This window comes from Scomber scombrus, chromosome 3 (assembly GCF_963691925.1).
Source record: "Scomber scombrus chromosome 3, fScoSco1.1, whole genome shotgun sequence".
Classification (NCBI taxonomy): domain Eukaryota; kingdom Metazoa; phylum Chordata; class Actinopteri; order Scombriformes; family Scombridae; genus Scomber; species Scomber scombrus.
Window position 1 is genome coordinate 1,726,809 of NC_084972.1, and position 20,477 is coordinate 1,747,285.

Genomic DNA, 20,477 nt, shown 5'->3' on the forward strand with positions numbered 1-20,477 from the left:
CTCCTATTGTTGAATTAACACATTATGCCTAATTGTATTATGAGGCCCCACTGGATGAATACAGAAATGCAACATGGCTTTCCACATGTAAACACTGTCTGTGCAAAATCATAATAAGAACAACTTCAACTTAAGTTATGGAAAAAAGGTTAAAAAGTATTTGTGATTCACACATGAGGATGATGTATTGTTGGACAAACATTTATGAAACATAACAGATTTGAGAAGTTGAAAAATGGTCAAAGACACTGATCAGTACAGTATAGAATACATATGACAGGTGTAATTTACAAAGTCACTAATTAATGCCATAACATGGATTTGAAATGATAGACTACAGAGAAAGGATGCAAAGAAAACTCAAGTGTAAGCAGGACCTTGGTGGGATGAATATCTGATGTATCATTTTATTAAACTTTAACTGCAGGGTACTGGAGCTTTGATTGCACTCCTCATCAAAAAGATGTTGCCTTTTGCATCATGTAGTGCCTCATATCAGTGTATTCACACAATAAATTAGGACTTCTGGGACAATTCAATGTTTTTTTCCCCCTCTTATTACAAATGAGAGGGTTTTACATCGTTTCTTCTGAGCACTGTATGCCCTCAGTCAAAAACAGTTGTCTCCTGCACACAGCCCTGAAGTGCAACCCTGTCATGATCAAAACATTCATCCTAAAGCAATGTTCTGTCTTGTCCCCCCCAAAGGGCCCTGCTCGCCTTGCAACAATAGAGCGGCTTCAGAGTGAATTTTGAGAGCGTCGGCATACACAAATAAAACTTTGATAAAATCCCCCCGCATGATACTTGCACTTTATCTCTTGCTCAGCTGTCTTGGAAAAACTACTCTGCCTCCATAATTCATCTAACACAAAGACCACTCAAGTTCAATCAAGGCTGCGCTCCCGTCTCCCCCACAGGGAAGGTGGTTGGTTAATTTGCTCTGTCTCCACCGGTGCTACTCTATGAAGCAGCAGGTGGTTAAATTTTTCACAGCGCTCTCTTCTCTTGTTGCCAGGCTTGTCTGGCGGACACGCACCGCAGGTCTGACTCCACTGTCTTTGTACCTCATGCCTTGTTGCATTTTACATGAAACCTCGCTGGAACAAATGCCCTCTGACTAGCTAGCCAGTGAGCGGCTCTGCATCATCCCTGTGAAATCAGCCCGGTAAAAAAAAAAAGGGCTGAGTCTGATTTACATAGCGGGCTCATGAAAGGCTTTGGCAGCAAAGAGAGGAGCCCATTGTCTACTCAGGGTACGCAGGGGCTTTGGAGGCAGATGCAGACTGATAATGATGTGGTACGATGATGGGAAGGATGAGAGGTGAAAGGAGGTGGTGATAGCTCTCTCATGCTTTTTATTTTAATGTCAGTCGCAGTGAATTATGTATATTGTCAAGTGACATCATCATTACTGCAGAGATCATCATCAGTATAGTGAAAAAGTTTTAACATTCACATCTGGAAAAGTCACTGGTAGAACAAAAGAGCGGATAAATATCATTATTACCATAGAGGACATGTTTAGAGGCATTCACTCTTGCAACATGAAAGATACATGGAGATTGGAGGTTATATTCCTGGCTCCTCAGTCTCCATGTCAATGTGTCCTTGTGCAACATACTTAATTCCAAATTGTTCCTGATGGCTGCCCCAATGGTGTGTGAATGTCAGTGAATGTTAGTGATGAGCAGGTTGGCACCCTGTGTGGTAGCTCCTGTCATCAGTGTATGAATGTGTGTGAATAGGTGAATGTGTAGTGTAAAGTGCTTTAAGTGGTCAAAAAGACTAGAAAAGTGCTATAGTACAGTCCATTTACCATATGACATCATGCCTTTGTGCAATTTCTGGTCAACAGCATTGACATATAATGGACATATTTTCAGTATAAGTGTGCACACAATGACATACACAATATGTCAACAGTTCCTCTGAAATAAATGTTAAAATACAATCTTCATCATTGCCTTTTAAAACCATGACATATTTACAGATGGTTCATTAGAGCTCAGGCAGTCAAGACCATTTAAAGAGTAATTAACAGAGTTAAACAGTAATTTAGCAGCCAGCAGTTTCACTGCCCCCTCTGGTTGGCTGTGTTGTAGCTGTAACCACAAAATGAATAGGAAAGCTCCATACTCACACTGTAAAAATAATCCATTTTTCGAGAACAAACTATCAGCTGTGGTTGCCAGAATAATTCTCTAAAAAGTACGGCAAAACCTTAATCATCTTTTTACAGTTTAAAAAAGGCTAAAATTACATTTTAATCCACTAAATTCAACATTGGGTTTCTGCTGACTTCACATGGCTATTATGCTGTTAAATACATTATTTCAGTAAGATTCACATCCATTTGTCACTTATTGTACATAGAATCCCATTCAATTCACTGAAAATACCAAACAAATTGTTGGAGCCAAATGCTTGATTTATGTTTCGATGAATATTTGATTTTTTTTCTGGTCTACTATTATTATTTATCTAATTAATTATGAGATACAAACATGAAATATTATGGTTTGAATTATTAGTTGAATTGGTAACAATTATGAAATTGTGATTTATTGTTAATTCTGATTATTTGAGGCCGACATGACTATGCATAATTGATGCCGTTTCTCACCTCCGCCTCCTCTTTATAGACAGGTGACTGCAGCACCTGGGTATATTAGTGTGGCTATTGGGGCCGGTGGAGCTCTCGGTTTTAGTCACACAGCCATACAGTTTTAGACCACTGCTATGTGTTGTTTTTTGTTTTTGTTTGAACAATTGGAAAAGAAGGAAGTGAACTAAGTTGATCTGTCTGTTACTCCATGCTGCGGTAAGCAACCTAAGTTTTTGTAAAATAAATATATTGAACCAGAGAAGAGTGTTTGGATTTCATGGAAACTTAAAACCCTTTGACAACGCTGGAGCGCATCGGACATGGATGCATGTAAACCGAGAGACAAGAGCATCTTTTATTGGAAAGGATAGCGCTTACACAAATATTATTAAAAGCCTCATCGTAAGATAGATAGAAGACATTTAAGTGTTTTTCCTGTAATTTCGGTCAAAATCTACCTGACAAATAATGCTATTTTAACACTATCAGGTTGTCATTTAAACTGCATTATAATGCTTTTTGTGTTGCATTTGTTTCTGTGTTTAAAATACAGTAATAGGTCATTTCTACAAATATATATATATATATTTATTTATTTTTTATTTATTTATTTATTCTTTCTTTAAAATGAAAATCATGTTTGGTTTAGTATTTTATAAATAAATAAAGTATTATTGTAAAGTGTATAAGTACAGTGTACAACTGTGATGCATTTACTTGTATTTACTTCAACAAATACAAATAAATAAATTCGTTTTTGCACTAAATGCCTTCAGCCAGTAGTGATGCCACTATGTACTGACACGCCCTGAAGTATACTTCTCCATTATTGCAGTAAGGGGAGATATTAAACAACTAGATATCAGCATAAACAAGATTTATAAGGCGGGTTCAATTGCTCAGCAGATTAGAGAAAGTTCATGGTTAGAGGAAATGAACAGTGACTGTTGGTGGGAGACGAGATGTATAGTGTCAGTATCACATGATTCAACCCCAATACAATTCCGTTAAGATAGTAACATAACACTGTCTCTACATCTGCTTATTGGATGAAAGGACACCCACATAACAATCATTATTCACATGACCACAGGAGGTCTGAAAGTCAGTCTCCAATATTCACAGTCCAATATTTTACTATCACAAGTTGAGTCAGCGTTGTTGAATAAGGCCTCATTTATACTGTGCCATTGGCATTAGATTAATGATGTCAGGCAGTCATTTTGAGCATGAGTGGCTAAGGTAAATGCATTTTTGTGACAAGTGATCTCTCTTGTTGTACTTCATGGGACACACTGGCCATCTTCTCTTTCTCCATTTGTCTTTATTTGAATAGAGTCTGTAGAATTTCCATCTTTATCATTAAACCACAGCTCAGCATGGACCCTGGTTATAACAACATACACTGTTCATTAACTATGGAGAGTGTTGTCATACAGAACGTTTTGCTGCTGCTGTCACAAGAAGTCTACATTGTGTATACAGAGACACTTGAACACGATGTCACACGTGATATAATATCAAGTGAGTTTTAAAATATTGACAACCTAATTGTCAGTTACACTTCATTATCATTAACAGAGGAATGAGAGTTTATGTATAATCCAGGAGGTTCATCCTCTGTGAAACACTGATGTCAAAATCAGATTTCACTGCCAGTAGTTGTTATATAGAAAAAATAAATACACAAGGAAAGTTCAGCTTGATGTTAAAGGAAAGGATGAGGAGTCTGTTCTGACTCATCCAAGTTCTTCCTAAACAGCAGGCCTTTCCACACTTATTCACGCTATAATGCACAGCACAGCTGGAGTGCAGACATTTTTAAGAGTCAGTACAGTGCACCTAAAATTTGGAAGAAAAGGTGTGCTGAACAATCTAAAAACTGAAAATAAAGAATATCTCAAAGACCCTACTTCGCAGTTCAAACTGATGGTCTTTAAAAATTAAAATAAAAAATCTTGGCATAACTAACTACCATCTTTCACAAACTGGCAAAATATCCACTAAAATCGAGATAGAAGCTGAGAATCAAATCCTCAAAACTGCACCATGAAAAAAAGCAGGACAGATAAATAGATGTGTCTGGCCCAAATTTCTGGAAAGAAGCTTAACATGCGAGCAGTGTGCAGTGGAGCCACATCAGATTGAATGTGAAAGCGAGTGCTGAGGGATTAAACCCCCATCAATAAAGGAATGGTAGACATACATACAGTAGCACAGACTGAGAGAGAATGAGGCAAAGAACACAGAATTTAAATACCTACAGAAGTGCTACAGGGTTGAAACGGTACCTCAAATCAGGGGAAACCACCATAGGCCATGTACACCCTTTAAAATTTAATTGCCAATCAGAGTCGCAGAGTGCCGAGTCAGTGGAGACTTCAAGCAGTGAGTGAGATAGTGAATTAATGGACTTGTAATTTGTGCTGCGAGTAGGAAGGTCTTCATTTCAGTACTGTGACATGAGAGCAGCAGGAGCACAGACGCTTGAGTAGATAAACAGAAGAAATGACACAGTGATGACATGAAGGGTGTGTAAATACACAGCTGTGTGCTGCATCTAAACAATGGCAACACACCAAAAGCCTTGTTCTCCGTCCCCCCCGCACTGTACTGGACATACTCCAAGCACACACTTCTTAGGCCGTAATCCTCTAAAATCTGTCGACATGCTCGTGTCCCTCTTCTCCAGTTCACTGGACCGGATGTCAGACACTTTTACAGAATCACAGGCGTACAGTTTATTACTAAGAGAGATGAAGCCTGCAGTGTTTGTCACTTCCTGTCTCAGGTCAGAGATCACATGAATTCCATTTTCTGCAATTTGTATGCATAAAAAAATCTGTATAATTTTGTTTGAAGTAGGTTTAAGTAGGTTATCAGATTAAAAGTGGATTTACAATAACACCTCCAACATGGCTTTCAGCCAATCATCTGGCAGAGCTTAAAATGAACACATGCCAACCCAAAAAGCTCTGTGTAGATCATGCAAAGGGGGCCATTTTATTTCACTCCATTATTCATTCTGACTTTGTGTTGATGTTAGGTGTTTTCTTTTGTTATTGATTCAGTGTAATCACGTTTGTCAGTTTGAATTGTTTAATTATAACCTTCAAAGCTTCATGATGTATGAGTTAAGTTGACGGGTAAATGGGTCAACAAATTAAGTTACCTAAAAACATTGTTAGCTTATTCATATTCACTTATATTGTTTATTATATACAGTATTTACAGATTACCCTTACCTATATATACTAAATGAACAACAGTTCCATGATGGAGGCCAGTGTTACATGCTGTTTTTTTTATTTTTTTTTGTTAACTTAACATTTGTCATGCTGATCAAAGTAATATGTTGATTTAAGAGTTCTTGTTTCTACAAGAACATGAGCTCCCTCACCCCTTTTTAAAATATATTGGTATTATGTTTTGAGCAGTGTATAGTTTTATTAAGATAACACCAGTAGAGGCGATGAAAGGAAATTATGAAGAGATACACCAAAGGTGTTGCAGTTGGATTTGAACCAGGAATATTGCTGTTCACGGATGGAACCTCAATCCTAACATCCGTTTCTCTGCTGCTGCCCTTCACTAAAAAAAATAATAAGTGTAGTTCATGATGTTGCAAAATTGGCAGGTAATTACACCTGCAACACCATCTGATGTGTGCTCAAATAATAACTTAGCAGCTGAAATTCTTGTTTTTGCTACATTCCTTTGCATGGTTTAACCTTTCACATTGCTACAGTGAGGAAGAACTGTACTCAAACTTGAGGTCAGTAGATGAGAAGTCTTCACCTTTTATCTATATACATTTTTCAAAGGAACCGTAACATACCAAAATAAAAGAGGAAACACCAACACTGGCAACAGCATGATGAGCCACCAGCCAACGAACAAACACAAACCTCACTGTCTTGTGCTCCTCTGCTTGAAATAAAATAAATTAGTAAGAAGGACCAATCTTCCTTTCTTTCCTTGTGATGATTGCCAACAGTGAAATCGCCAAAGCTGGCGACAGCATGATGATGAGCCACCAATCAAAGAACAGCTATGGTTAGAAGGAGCAGTAATACACACAGTCATTTTCCTGCACTTAGTATCAGTATCAGGACTGTCCCCTTCCACACAGGCTGAGATTAGTTTGTGCATACATCAGAATGTTCTCATTTACTTGTTTTATTATATATACATAGGTCAAAGAGAAAAATCTCATGAAATAGAACAAGTTGTTCTGCAAAACTGATTCCCTGGCTAATACACTCAGAGAAATATCATTCAAGACCATAAACCACTCAAATGAATTCAAACATTATTGTCCAGTGCTTTACAATAGGAACACACAATAAAAGAAACAATAAAAACATGACATAAAATTCTAATAAATCCAGACAGTAAATCCCAGCATTTACCATCTGTTGATAGGACTGGATAGGGAGTCACTAGCTCAGTGTTTTGCAATAAAAATCTACTTATCATTGCAAAATACAAAGTCCTCATCCAGGCATAAAATGGCACCTCATTTCATGTGCAAATGAAGCAATCTAACTGCAGTGCAGATAAATGAATCTGTGGTTCTTTTATTCTTTAAACTGTCCTCAAAAAACTCCGGGATTTAGAAACATCAAAAAAAAAAAGAAAATGTCTAAAGTGCGTCACTATCCCTGTAAAAGTTTTCCAAGACCCACTTTATCCACAAAGCAGCACTGTTCAGGAGTTCCAAAATCAAGATAATAGCAGTTATGACTACACCGTATTAATACTCTTTCATCATAGATGCTTAATGATTGTGTGCTCATAACCCAGAGGCAGACACCTAATTCATTCTGACACCAGCACTTAGTTTAGGCTGCTAACAGTGGCTGTTTGATATGGAATTACAATTATTTTAAACCATGCATGAAAGTGTAATGCCGTCCCAAAAATGGTCAAGTAGAAAAATGATGCTGTTTAACGATCACTTTCACACTATTTTTATTTAGTTGGTGTTGCTGCTGCTGGAGTCTTTTCACTGTCTTGTGCTCCTCTGCTTGAAATTGGGAACACAGTATCACAGCTTTCTGATGATCCAGGAGTGTTTCAATTACTGATCCTTCGTCTAGCATGATCATTGTAAGTATTTTAATTATTAATATATGCTTATCATTTATTGAGAAGGATCAACCTTCCCTACTTTCCTTACGATGACTGCCAACAGCCTATCATTATAGAGAGCAGTCATTCAATATTGATCAGAAAGCCAGAGCCAATCAACAGAAACTTGTATTTGAAAGAAGAAACAAGCAGTGAGGAGATTTGATTCTTTCAGCTCATGAAGTTGATCCTTAAACAGTTCAAACCTTCCACTGCCAGCTGAACCTCAGTTCAATGTGCTAGCAATGTTTTCTTATTAGCACTGAACATAAAATACAGCTCAGGCTGATGGAAAATTACTTTTTGCATATATGTTGTCATAGTAATGAAGATGATCATGACATTACATGTAAAGTAGGGACTTAGTGTGTGATTCATCCTAAAAGAGGGGCTGACTGTGGCTTTTGTCTCTCACCACAGCTCCCAGTACTTCCCATTCCCACTAATAAGACTAAGGCACACTTATAGTATATAGTATAAGGAATTTATATTGTAGATTTATATAATAACAGATTATTTTAGAGATAGTTTATTGTATATTGTATCACGTCACCATTACAGGGCTACTGTTGTGTCAATTTTAAATCAATGAAATTGACCTTACCTGACCTTAACTCTGCAGTTCTCAAATTGTGGGGTGGTGACAGGTGGTGTGTGACTAATGTGAGGAAATGTGCCTTTTTTATGCCTATCGTTTATTAATGCCTTTCTTTATTGACAACAAAGATCATACACTTAAATGGTAAAATGGCCTGTACTTATATAGCGCCTTTCTAGTCTTTTCGACCACTCAAAGCGCTTTACAATACATTTCATTCACCCCATTCACACCCATTCATACACTGATGGCAGGAGCTACCACACAGGGTGCCAACCTGCACATCAGAGGAAGCTAATCATTCATACACATTCATACACCGTTGGCACAGCAACGGGAGCAATTTGGGGTTAAGTGTCTTGCCCAAGGACACATCGACATGTGGACTGGAGGAGCCGGGAATCGAACCGCCAATCTTCCAATTGGTGGACGACCGCTCTACCTCCTGAGCCACAGCCGCCCCGCACTTAAAACAAAACACCCACACACAAACAAAGGAATCATTAATAGCCTACATGTAGCCTACATTAAAAGAACATTAGATAGGACACTGGGAGAAAAATGTAACTTTTAACCATAGTGCAGCTTAACAATAAACAAACTTTCACAGAGAGAGGCAGCAGGGTACTGTGGGCAATATTATTAATGTTACAAAATGGATCAATTTGACCACAAAAGTTGGCGATCCAGCGCCAGCAGAGAAACACAAGACAGTCCATCACTGAACTGAGCTCAAAGACGCGTGACAACACTTTGCCCCTGGAGAGCCACCTTGCCTCGCTGTGAAAACAACACAGATGTATGATCAGGTCTCATCTCCTCACAGAGTGCGGAGAACAGTCGTGCTTTCAGGGGTCGGGTTTTGACCACGCTCACAACCTCTGTCAAAGCCTAGTTTAGTTCAGGGGCTGCCATGACGCTACCGCTTCCCTATGAATGACACACTGCATCCACTGCACTTTTACCTTGCCATCCTCCTGCTGCTGCCTATTTATATTTATATTTTATCTGTAGATTTATCGTGCTGATTTTAGTTCTGCTAAAGAGGACCAGTTTACTGAGATGACCTCTGACTCCACCCTGAGGCTGAGGTTTACAGCTTGGTAGTATTTCATTAGCATTTTGTCGGAGGCGGGGCTTCAAATTCCCCCTTGTCCAAAGTGGGAAATGACAGAAAAAGTTTCAGAACCACTGCCTTAACTCAAAATATCCCACTTGGACATACACCACCCATACAATTGTAGTAAACACAGATTAGATTTATTAAAATAATTGAAACGTTTTTGAAATGATAGAAGGTTTAAAAAGTTTTGTATTAAATAACAATAATAGTATTTCTGTAAATGTGTATTTTTTAAATGTTGTAATAGCTACCCAGAAAGACATGTGGACGGTTACCACAGAACAGCTCTCTCTCCATCTCTTTTTTTCTTTTTCTTTTCTTTCATTGTGCCACTGGTCCAATTCTTTTTGAATGGTCTACCAGGAAACCTCCATTACTACCACATACTCCTGATGGCCAGTCCTCCCTTCTCCTAAGGGGAAATGGGAATGTATACTACATTTCATGGAAATCCATCCAATATTTGTCAAAACCTCAAACGTCAACCTACTAAACGAGCTATGGGAAAAGTTGGGGGATCACCAAAGTCAGTGGGATTCATACTCTGGGCACCATGAATGTTCATTCTGGACCAGTGGTCGACCAACCAACAGATACACGTCACCTTCTAGAACCACGCCATTAGTGTGGCTTAAAGGCACATATTAATTGTAGGTTTGTAACACTACTGAAACCCAACACACCCACCTCTGCTTCTTGCACTGCCAATTAATATTGCCATTAGACATAAACCATGACCTGTAGGATCATGCCAATTGAATGTATTTCCTCAGACACTGGGTGATTCAGTTTCTTCTGTCATATATCAGTATCACATATGTCACACGTGCTTGTGTGGAATGGCTCTCAGACTAAAAGATAATTAATTTGCCTTATTAGACCTTTCAAAGATTTTCAAAATTCAGAAATGATTGGCTCGTGCTGGTAAGAGCGGTTTTTCGGTTTTTCAGGGCACATCTCCAGCCCTGTTGGTAAACTCGGTGGTTATTTTGCTTCATCTCAAGCTGTCAAATCAGGCGTAGGCACAACATTTAAAACTAATTAAAAAATAAATAACTAAAATAAAAAATGGATTCAAAAAAAGGCTTCACATTACCAGACTTTTTTTTTTTTTTTTTCTGTAGGAAAATCAATCTCTCTGGTTGGATATTTACTGTCTTAATCTGTATTTGACTTCACAAACATTTTGCTCTTCCTCATTTGTCTGCTAATCCAATTCCCCTCCCTTGTATTACATGAGCTTTGGAAACAGGTTGTAATTGTTTAACTGTCATGTCCTTAAGCTTCCTTTAGAAAGAACATAAAGTTACCAACAATATACACACTGTCATTTTCACTTGCTCCACTCAGATTCCCTAAATACACTAATGTAAGTACTGCATGGTCCAGTCTCCACCCTGCCCTGTTTGCCAACTACAATACTCATGTTTTAGAGTATATCCTTTTATCAGTTTCTCAAACACTCTCATCTGGAGGGAAGTGGATGCCACCCACCACCCGCCTGAACCCATTTTCCTTCCTGGAGTTGCTCTACAGGGCAATGGCAACAACAGTACTGTGTTTCACGTGGCTAGGCACTCTCTGCTTAAGTGATTTTATGAACATGTAAAAATAAAAATGCAAATGCACTGCTCAGTTGTGGTGCAACTCCTTCCCACGGGCGTTATGTAGTGCTGGGCTCGTCAGTATCACATGGGAGTGTTTTCACTCATGATGATGATTTCTGAACCTTTCCTACTGAATCACTTCTGGGACATTATTCTGTCTTGTTAAACATGTTTTAAATGATGTTTGCTGGATACAACTTCAGGTCACAATGTCCAAATATAATAATAATAAGAAAATAAATAAAACTAAATGACTGACTCTGTTTCCGTATGAAAGAAATGTGTTTGAAATGAGTATTAGTGCATTAAAGTGGTGTGGTAGTTGTAGAAAGTTCTGTGATTATAGGATTGAGATTTTGCTGAGGGAAGTACTGCAGGATTCAGAGGATTTCATTTTTACTACAAACTTCTCTCAGGGCACAAACACTAATCATGGCTGATGAGGTGTTATTGCAGTCAGACAGTTGCTGCTCACAAATGCTGCTTTTAACAAAATCATACCAAACAACTTGAAAATGCTCCCACACAACAGACTGCACTCTTTTGTTGCTGCGCTCGTTTCTCTCAAAGATGAAAGTATCACAAAACTGCTGCTGTCTCTCTCCTGTTTTTAAAGTCATGATTGTACTTTAAGTTGTGGCAACTGTTTTTAAGTGTGGTAGTTGCTGCATGTTTGACATAGACTCAGCTGGGACAGCATTGGTCTTTTTTTTTTTAAATACTTAAAACAGCACACGTTGGTGTCTTCCTGATAAGAGATCTCTAGTGATCATGCAAGTAATGAATCTGAGAAGCAAAGTCAGAAGCAGCTAGACTTAAGGAAGGGTGGTTGGCCATACAAAGCTTGTTTCCTTGTTTGTAGAATAACGAACCAATAGGCTAATTCCATTACTGTAGATGCATTGAGTATGACCATTTATGGGCATAGAGTATTTGTGGTACTATCTGTGGAGGTTTAAAGACAGTTTCCTCAGAATCATGGTGACATCATGCATCAGACGGGTGTATTGATAATACTTTGATCCTCCTCGGCCAAGCTTCAATAAACATTTTCAGTGTAAGACATCCTGGACTCCTGAGCCCTTTCTCCACTGATGAGTTTACCATTGACAAATACATTCTCCATAACAGTAACAAATGCTCCGAACTGAATGACAAAACACATCACTGGTCTATGACATACAGAACGACAAGGCATTTTCTGATCTAATGCCCCTACAGATAGGATGACTTCACCATTTCAATAATAAAACTGCTTTCTGATCTTACACTGCTATGGTTAACGTTTGGTTAGGTTAAGACAAAAAAGAACAGGAACCAGTCAATCAATCAATCAATCTTTATTTGTATAGCGCCAAATCACAACAAAGTTATCTCAAGGCACTTTACACATAGAGCAGGTTCTAAACCGTACTCTTCAGGTTTTAATTTTAAAGAGACCCAACATTCCCACATGAGCAAGCACTTAGCGACAATGGCAAGAAAAAACTCCCTTTTAACAGGAAGAAACCTCAGGCAGAACCAGGCTCAAAGTGGGAGAACTTCTGCCTCGACCGGTTGGGGTAGAGAGGAGAGAGAGCAAGATTAGGAGAGAGAGAGAGTAGCACATAGAAAATAAACATTGAAGCTAGAAGGTCCGGGACTGGAATCTGTCATCCGGACGTCTACAGGCCAAGATTGCCTGTGAGACGAGAAAGCACAGACAACTCAGGGGAAGAAGTTTAGGTTATTGAATGCATTAATAGTACTTGAATGTTATTGGATATAGATGGATGGATAGAGAGAGAGAGAGAGGAGGAGAGAGGAGCTCAGTGCATCATGGAGGTAGGAGTCCCCCGGCAGTCTAAGCCTATAGCAGCATAAACTAGGAGCTGGCTAACTATAAGCTTTATCAAAAAGGAAAGTTTTAAGCCTACTCTTAAACATAGAGAGGGTGTCTGCCCTCCGGACCGAATCTGGGAGATGGTTCCACAGGAGAGGAGCCTGATAACTGAAGGCTCTGCCTCCCATTCTACTTTTAGAGATACTAGGTACCACAAGTAGGCCTGCGTTCTGGGAGCACAGTGTTCTGGTAGGTACATAAGGTACTATGAGCTCTTTAAGGTATGATGGAGCCTGACCATTAAGAGCTTTAAAAGTGAGGAGAAGGATTTTAAATTCTATTTTAGATTTTACAGGAAGCCAATGCAGTGAAGCTAAAATAGGAGTTATGTGATCTCTCTTTCTAGTTTTTGTTAGAATGCGTGCAGCTGCATTCTGGACCAGTTGGAGAGTCTTTAGAGACTTGTTAGGACAGCCTGATAATAATGAATTACAATAATCCAGCCTAGAAGTAACAAATGCATGGATTAGGTTTTCAGCATCATTTTGAGACAGAATATGTCTGATTTTTGAAATGTTACAATAGTTGAAATGTTAAAATAGGCAGACCTTGAAATTTGTTTTATGTGGGAATTAAAGGACAGATCCTGGTCAAATATAACTCCTAGGTTCCTTACAGTAGTACTGGAGGCCAAAGTAATGCCATCCAGAGTAGTTATATCATTGGATAATGTGTTTCTAAGGTGTTTAGGGCCAAGCATAATAGCTTCAGTTTTTTCTGAGTTTAATAGCAGGAAGTTACAGGTCATCCAGGCCTTTATATCCTTAATGCATGTTTGTAGTTTAGTTAACTGGTTGATTTCATCTGGCTTTATTGATATATATAATTGAGTGTCATCTGCATAACAATGAAAATTTATTGAGTGTTTCCGAATAATGTTTCCTAAAGGAAGCATATATAAGGAGAATAGTATTGGTCCAAGCACTGAACCCTGAGGAACACCGTGTCTAACTTTTGTGTGCATGGAGGATTTATCATTAACATTTACAAACTGAAATCTATCTGATAAATAGGACTTAAACCAGTTTAATGCTGTTCCTTTAATACCAATGAAATGTTCAAGTCTCTGTAACAGGATTTGATGATCAATGGTTAAGAGGTCATTTGTAACTTTTACCAGTGCAGTTTCTGTACTATGATGAGCTTTAAATCCAGACTGAACCAGTGGCATCATGGTTAAAAGAAACCAAAGCAAACTGTCACTAGGAAACAAAAAACATACAGCAGTCCTCCGTGTTAATACTGTATATATAGTATATAGTAATGTCACCTTGTGAGAGTCATGAATACAGTTGCTAGTGAGCTTTTTCAATATCTTTTTGGGGGATTTTCTGAAAACACTGATAGTCCCATTTGTTTACTTGGGAGGGTTCTGTAGATCTGATGGGAACTGCAAAGTCAGATGTTATGTCTCGGACAGTTTGGACACATTTGGTGCAATGTAAGTTCTTACTACAGAAAGGTGAAGTTCACTGACTTGGAAATGTTTGTTGATAACACTGTACAACCACTATACCTCCAATTGCCTTTTGTGGGAAATGTTTGTGTTACCTCATGCACCTTTAAATTACAAATCAGCTACTACCAATATTCAGGATACAGGCAGTGCAGTAATTCTTCAAAATCATGTAATGGTAGAACGTGAATTAAAAGTACTGTCATCATTTTCATTATCAACACCTCATCACTCATTTGCCTCAGAGGAAGAAGAAAGGAAGGGGAGAACATGACAGGAGGAGGGAGGAGTTGTCACCAGACAGGAGAAGGTGAGGGAGGGAGAGAATTGTGAAGCAAAGGGGAAGGTGGGAAATGAGGGGTGGAAGAAAAGAAAAAAATAATAAGAAAGCAGTAACAAAGGGAGTGATGATAAGAGATAAGAAGAAAGGGTGGACAACATTCGATCCACTGTTCCAGAGAAGGAAGGAGGGTGACAGGAATGGAAATAAAGGGTGAGTGTCTGGGCTGATGCGTGCAGCAGGGCAGGTCACTTGACAGGAACGGGGATGGGCGGAGGGGAAGACGCACTGTCTTTATTGGCAACAGATAGAGCTGCAGGCATACCCCCCTTCTTACCACAACATCTCCCCCACTTCTTCCTCCTCACCCTCCCGCTGACAAGCCCCATCTCCCACTGCCTCCCTGACGCAGAGTTCAGAGATGTATTTTCAGCTCCGTCGAATCCGTGCGACAGAGCGAGCAGGGGAAGGAGGCAGAGTTGGAGACAAGGGAGGGGGTGTTGATAGTGACGGGGTGGGGGTTGATGGGGTGTACCTGAGGAATGGAGGATGACGAGATAGGCCGTCTTCAAAATGTATGCATATGAATTAGTGCTCTTAGGAACCAAACACATGCTAAGGCATGTCTCGCTTCAAACCCTCGGGAAAAATCTGCACACATGAAACACAAACTTTCTGGCTCTTGTAGATGCTTTACACCACATGCAAGCAAACAGCTCTTGAAAGAGGAAAATGATGAAGCTTTAGCAAGGCGAGGCAGCTCGTGCAGTGATGGCCTGTGGGTCTCTAATTCTCCCACCAGCACCACTGGTTGTGGCAGCAGCAGCAGCTACTGCAGGCAAGGCCCGGGAAAGTCTAACATTAGCAGGAGCAGCGTGAGACTGCGATCACAAGGGTGCTTTAAGCTCAGAGCCTCCTGCGAGGCATCAGAACAGCTGTCCGCTCATCTAATCGTCCATTAGCTTCCTCAGTTATTCACTCAACTCTTCATATTTAATCGCACAACGAGGGAAAAGTACACACTTAGCACAAAGTCACATATTGGGAGGCATTCAAGGACTCTGGAATGGAGTGTGTCTCACTGATATTTGCTGCCAAAGATGATTTACAACTGTGTTGATAAAACTCAAGAAAAAAAGAAAAGGATCTGAAGCACTTTGTGACAAAAAGTTTTGAGATTCAAAGCCAGTTTGCATTTGACTGCAAAGTGCAACTTGTCCTTCAAACTAAATATCAAAACCAGTTTCAAGAGAGTGAGTGAAAGAGTTTTAAAGTGTGCTGCCCCTGTTAGCAGGATAACATTAGTCACTGCCTTCCAAAACACATTTTACTGTTACAGAATGAGTCACATGAATGTTTGATTAGCCATCTCTATGGTTAAGGTTTATTTAAGATTATGCAATGAAAATTAAGTTTGACAAAAATAACACTTAACTTAAGTTTCACATATTAGCTCTCCTTGGAGCTCTCAACCTCTTCTGACTTTCACTCCTCTTAATAACAGCAAATGTTGGACCTTTGAGCCATTCTGCTAACCTTAAACAATTAGAGACTAATTTAACACAAGTGAATACTTGGCAAACATGACAGCAAACATAAGTTCCAATCTTAAGTCACATAAGGACAACTAAACAAGCTCTATGGCAACTGTCAATTCATCTGCTGGGAAAGACTGCAAGATGAAAAGCTCTTGAAAAGCTAGTCAGAAGAGCTTGAGAAACTACTGTTTCCAAAGGTCAGAATGAACTTTAAAAATATTAGCCTCAAGATTTTAGTCCTGGTATATTTGGTTTAACAATACAAATGATTTTTTTAATTTAAGGGAACAGCAGCCTCACAAACAGTATAAAATATTAACAGTTAATCACGTAACATAACAACCCAGTCTCACAGCAAAACGTATCACAGCTACGTTGGTCCACAGTGTGTTTTTCTGCCCTATTCTTTTCTATAGGACTGCGTTCACGTCACGCGACTTTCACTTTTTTGTCTGCAAAAACAAATCAAATGGCTGCCATTCATTTAATTCTAGGTGTAAAATGTAATATTTTAAGATAGTTTCTGCATTAAAATGTGTTTTGATGACATTTCTAGTGAGAAATATGCGTTTTGTTTTCATAATCTCTGCTCAGTGAATGTATATGACGTCTAGTTTATCATCTTGTCAGATTACTTTCATTTTTTTTGCCCATTTCTGTAGAATCTGGATTACTAACACTAAAGGTATAATATAAAACAAAAAAGTTTCCTGCTTGAGGCCTCTTTTATCATTTCATTAAAAAGCCTCAGGCCAGACTGTGTTTCATATCAGTGATGATTGTTGTTTAGAGCACACATTGTTAGTTCATTTGACACGGTCAACATTTGAGCTTTTAGATATGATGCTGAAGTGCTGCTTGTGTCGTGTATGCCATCCAATACCAAGGGGGGTATAATTATAAGTGTTCAATGCAATTATGTCAGTCAATATGAGGACACTGAACAAGGCAGGCACTATGCAAATGAAATCAATAGCATAAACCTAAAGGCTGTGAAACAGTAGCACTTGGAGCTGCTCCAGAAGACCTGGTCACTGTAAGCCTGCAGTGAAATAAGTAATGTTGTGTAGATTGTGTTGTATTGATTGGAACACTTTGTGCTGCCCTCTCTCATGTAGAAAAAGAGACATTTTTGGAGCCATTTGTGCTGAAGGACCTGCTGCCATCCTCGCTGGGAAGTTACTATCGCTACACCGGCTCTCTGACTACGCCGCCCTGCAGTAAGGTGGTGGAGTGGATCATTTTCAGCAGACCTATATACGTCTCCTACAAACAGGTGAGACACACACACACACAACCTAACCTACACAGAGTTACAGACCAATGCAGTCATTTGTTAAGATAACATGCTATATTATTTGCAGATAACATTACAGGTTAGGAGTCATTCCTGTGAGTTTAACAAATTCTTCAAATTCCCCAAAAAATAATGTGTCATCTCTAGATGATTAGATAATGAAGTCATCATAAGCAGAACAATACAGTTTACATTATGATAACTAGGTTTTGTGTTGGAAATAAACTAAACTTCACGTAGTTGCATTATGTTTCATTTTCATACCACCACCTTACAAAATCCCCATGAGCATTTTGTAATTTCCACCCTCTTGTGTTTATTACAGAGAAAAGTTTCCTATTAGGCTTTTTTTTAACATGAGTTTTTAAAAATATATGATTTCATTAAAACAACAACAACAAACAACCAAACAAACAAAACAAACAAAAAAAACACTCCTAAAACAGCTAGTCACTTTGTTTTTTTTTATGTTACTCAGAACAGTACATTTGCTGGGACTATTTCCAGCAGTGTATTGATACACACTTCTCATGTTCTAGTGAGTATTTCTGGCAGTGGGACGCTTTGTGTGGCGATTGATCCAAAATAAACTACAGTGTGTGTGTTCTTGTTTTTGAAGAACAATGGAGCTCTGCAACACAGAGGAATGAGATAAAGCAGGCTTTGGATATACACACAATATTTGTTATCGGATCAGTTCATTGTTGGTTTTGGTTTTGAAAGTAAGGAATATCACCAGACTTATTATGTAAGACAATTCCACAATTTGCTTTAATCTCTTCCCTGACTTTAGGCAACCACGGCCCCCCAAACAAACTATGCTGTGACAAATAACTCATTTTGGGAAGATATAGCACATTTTGGGATTCTGCAAAGGGCTTGGACTGGATCTGAACAAATGCAGTATAGACATACTTGATGTGTACAGTATGCTATCATAGAGTATCATTTTCTTTTCGACATAACATTAAAAACATCATCATGTTTAGCAGCAGCTGTACCAGTCTCTCCAGAATTTTGGTGTTTCAATTTTTCTCTACTCCTTAATTTTATTTTTTAAAGAGTGCACGCATATGTGTCAATCCCCAAACATTTTCTGCATGAAATAAACCAATATTTGCTCATACTGAAAACTAATAATTGCTCAATCAAGGCCTGTGACATCAGGTACGTTCATACTTTTTTAGGAGAAACACTCTTATTATTCCTGATGGTTTAAATTGAGCATTACAACCGAAAGAATATTGTGCAAAAATTCACATTTTCCTATATTAAACTTCCATTTACAGTCTGTTCCTCTTTTTGTCTGTTTTCATTATTGACATAGGGTCACAGGAGAAAAACAGTATCAGTCATATTGAGCCAAAGCTCCTTTCTGTCCATTTAAAAGCAATGTAAAGAGACAGCTGTGATGGTACTATCTCAGGTTAGTGATGGTGAAAGTAAGCTGCCGTTGAGCCACCATAAAAGCTTCTGCAAAAAAGAGAAGCCCTTGCTGTAGCTGCACAATCACAAATGAATGTATAGTATTTAAGTGAGAAATTCCAAACTTGAGTCTTATTTTTGTACTTCAGTAAGGAGAGATTAATTGGAAACATTATTAATTGTGAAAGCAAGAAAGACTTTGGAGATTGGACTCACTGGTGTGAAGCATCTTAATTAAATGTACGCCCATGCAGACAGGAGATAGGACAGGATCTCTGCAGAGTCTAGACACTGGTGATGGTAGAGTGGAACTAACAGGTGTTAACTGGAATGTGGATTACATAGTATAACCAACAAACAATTTTATTTGTGCAAAACAGGACTAAAGGCGAAATGTGAGAAAATATCGTCCTTATTGAACTTTAACAGTACCAAAGCTTCATATTTAGCTTTCATTCCTACCAAATATTTTGCACATCGTTTACTTCGTCATGAACCTTTGCAAAAGAGGAGTCCAGTAACACAACCAGAAAGGATGCTCATAGAATTGATAGGGTGTCTGTCCTCTACAGATTCTGAACCCAATAGCCATATCTGTGCTGTGGGAATGTAGGCCTGAGGGAGCATAGGGCCTAATTTGGATGGAAGGACATTTTCTTAGAAATGAGGGAACATAGGCCTGTTGGAACATAGGGATGACCCGAAATGATTCAAAACCCCAGCACCCTCACTTTGATGTAAAATCAGCTGTATATCCATCTTAATGCAATTCCAAAATGCCAACTCTTCATTGAAATTGCTGATCAACTCATAGTTACCATTTTAAACAGAACAGCAGCTCCAGTGTTCCCACTGTTGGTGAATAAGGATTTTTAGATGTCTTTAGTTCTTGTCCTCCTTACCGAGTCCAAAGAGCACTTGGCAGACTCATTCCCTAATGAGACCAAATGAGTTTGCTTAGGAGCAGCAGTGGAGCAAGCCAAATGTGGATGAAGTATCAGCTTCCCCGCCTTGGAAGTTAGAAGAGTGGGTCAATGTAAAGCAGGCAGTGGAGAGATGTTACAAAGACAGATGAGATGGAGGGAGAATGATGGAGAAGGCAGCAGAGACACAGAGACAGAAAGCCAAAGAGAGAGGTGATGGTCTTTAGCCTCTTTTAACCAGAAAACAACAGCTGAAACTGCACTCCCACACAAACCAGGCACTCACAGACCAGTGAGAAATAGGGCTGCAACTAACAATTATTCTAAGTAGCAATTAATCTCTCAATTTATTGTCTTTGTTCAAAATGTCATACAAAAGTTGCCACACATCCCCTGAGCTCGAACAGATATCTTCAAATTTCACATTTAGCCTGTTGAATAATAAAAAACCCAGAGATTGATATGAAAAAAGTGTCTATAAATCAGAACCAGTTGATGTTAGAATAATGATGGTTAAGCTATCATCCAAATTGATACATTTTCTGTTATATATTTCATTGATAAATCAGCTAAATGTAAGGACACATCTTATGATTGTTGGATAGAT

The 20,477-nt window shown here is 38.7% G+C and overlaps 1 protein-coding gene across 1 annotated transcript in view; it reads left to right on the forward strand.

Moving 5' to 3' along the window:
- ptprga (protein tyrosine phosphatase receptor type Ga) overlaps positions 1-20,477 on the forward strand; it is a 472,388-nt gene that overhangs the window by 362,090 nt on the left and 89,821 nt on the right. The window contains exon 7 of the mRNA XM_062416078.1: positions 17,344-17,501. Coding sequence (XP_062272062.1) covers positions 17,344-17,501 — 158 coding nt within the window. The remainder of the gene's footprint in view (positions 1-17,343; positions 17,502-20,477) is intronic.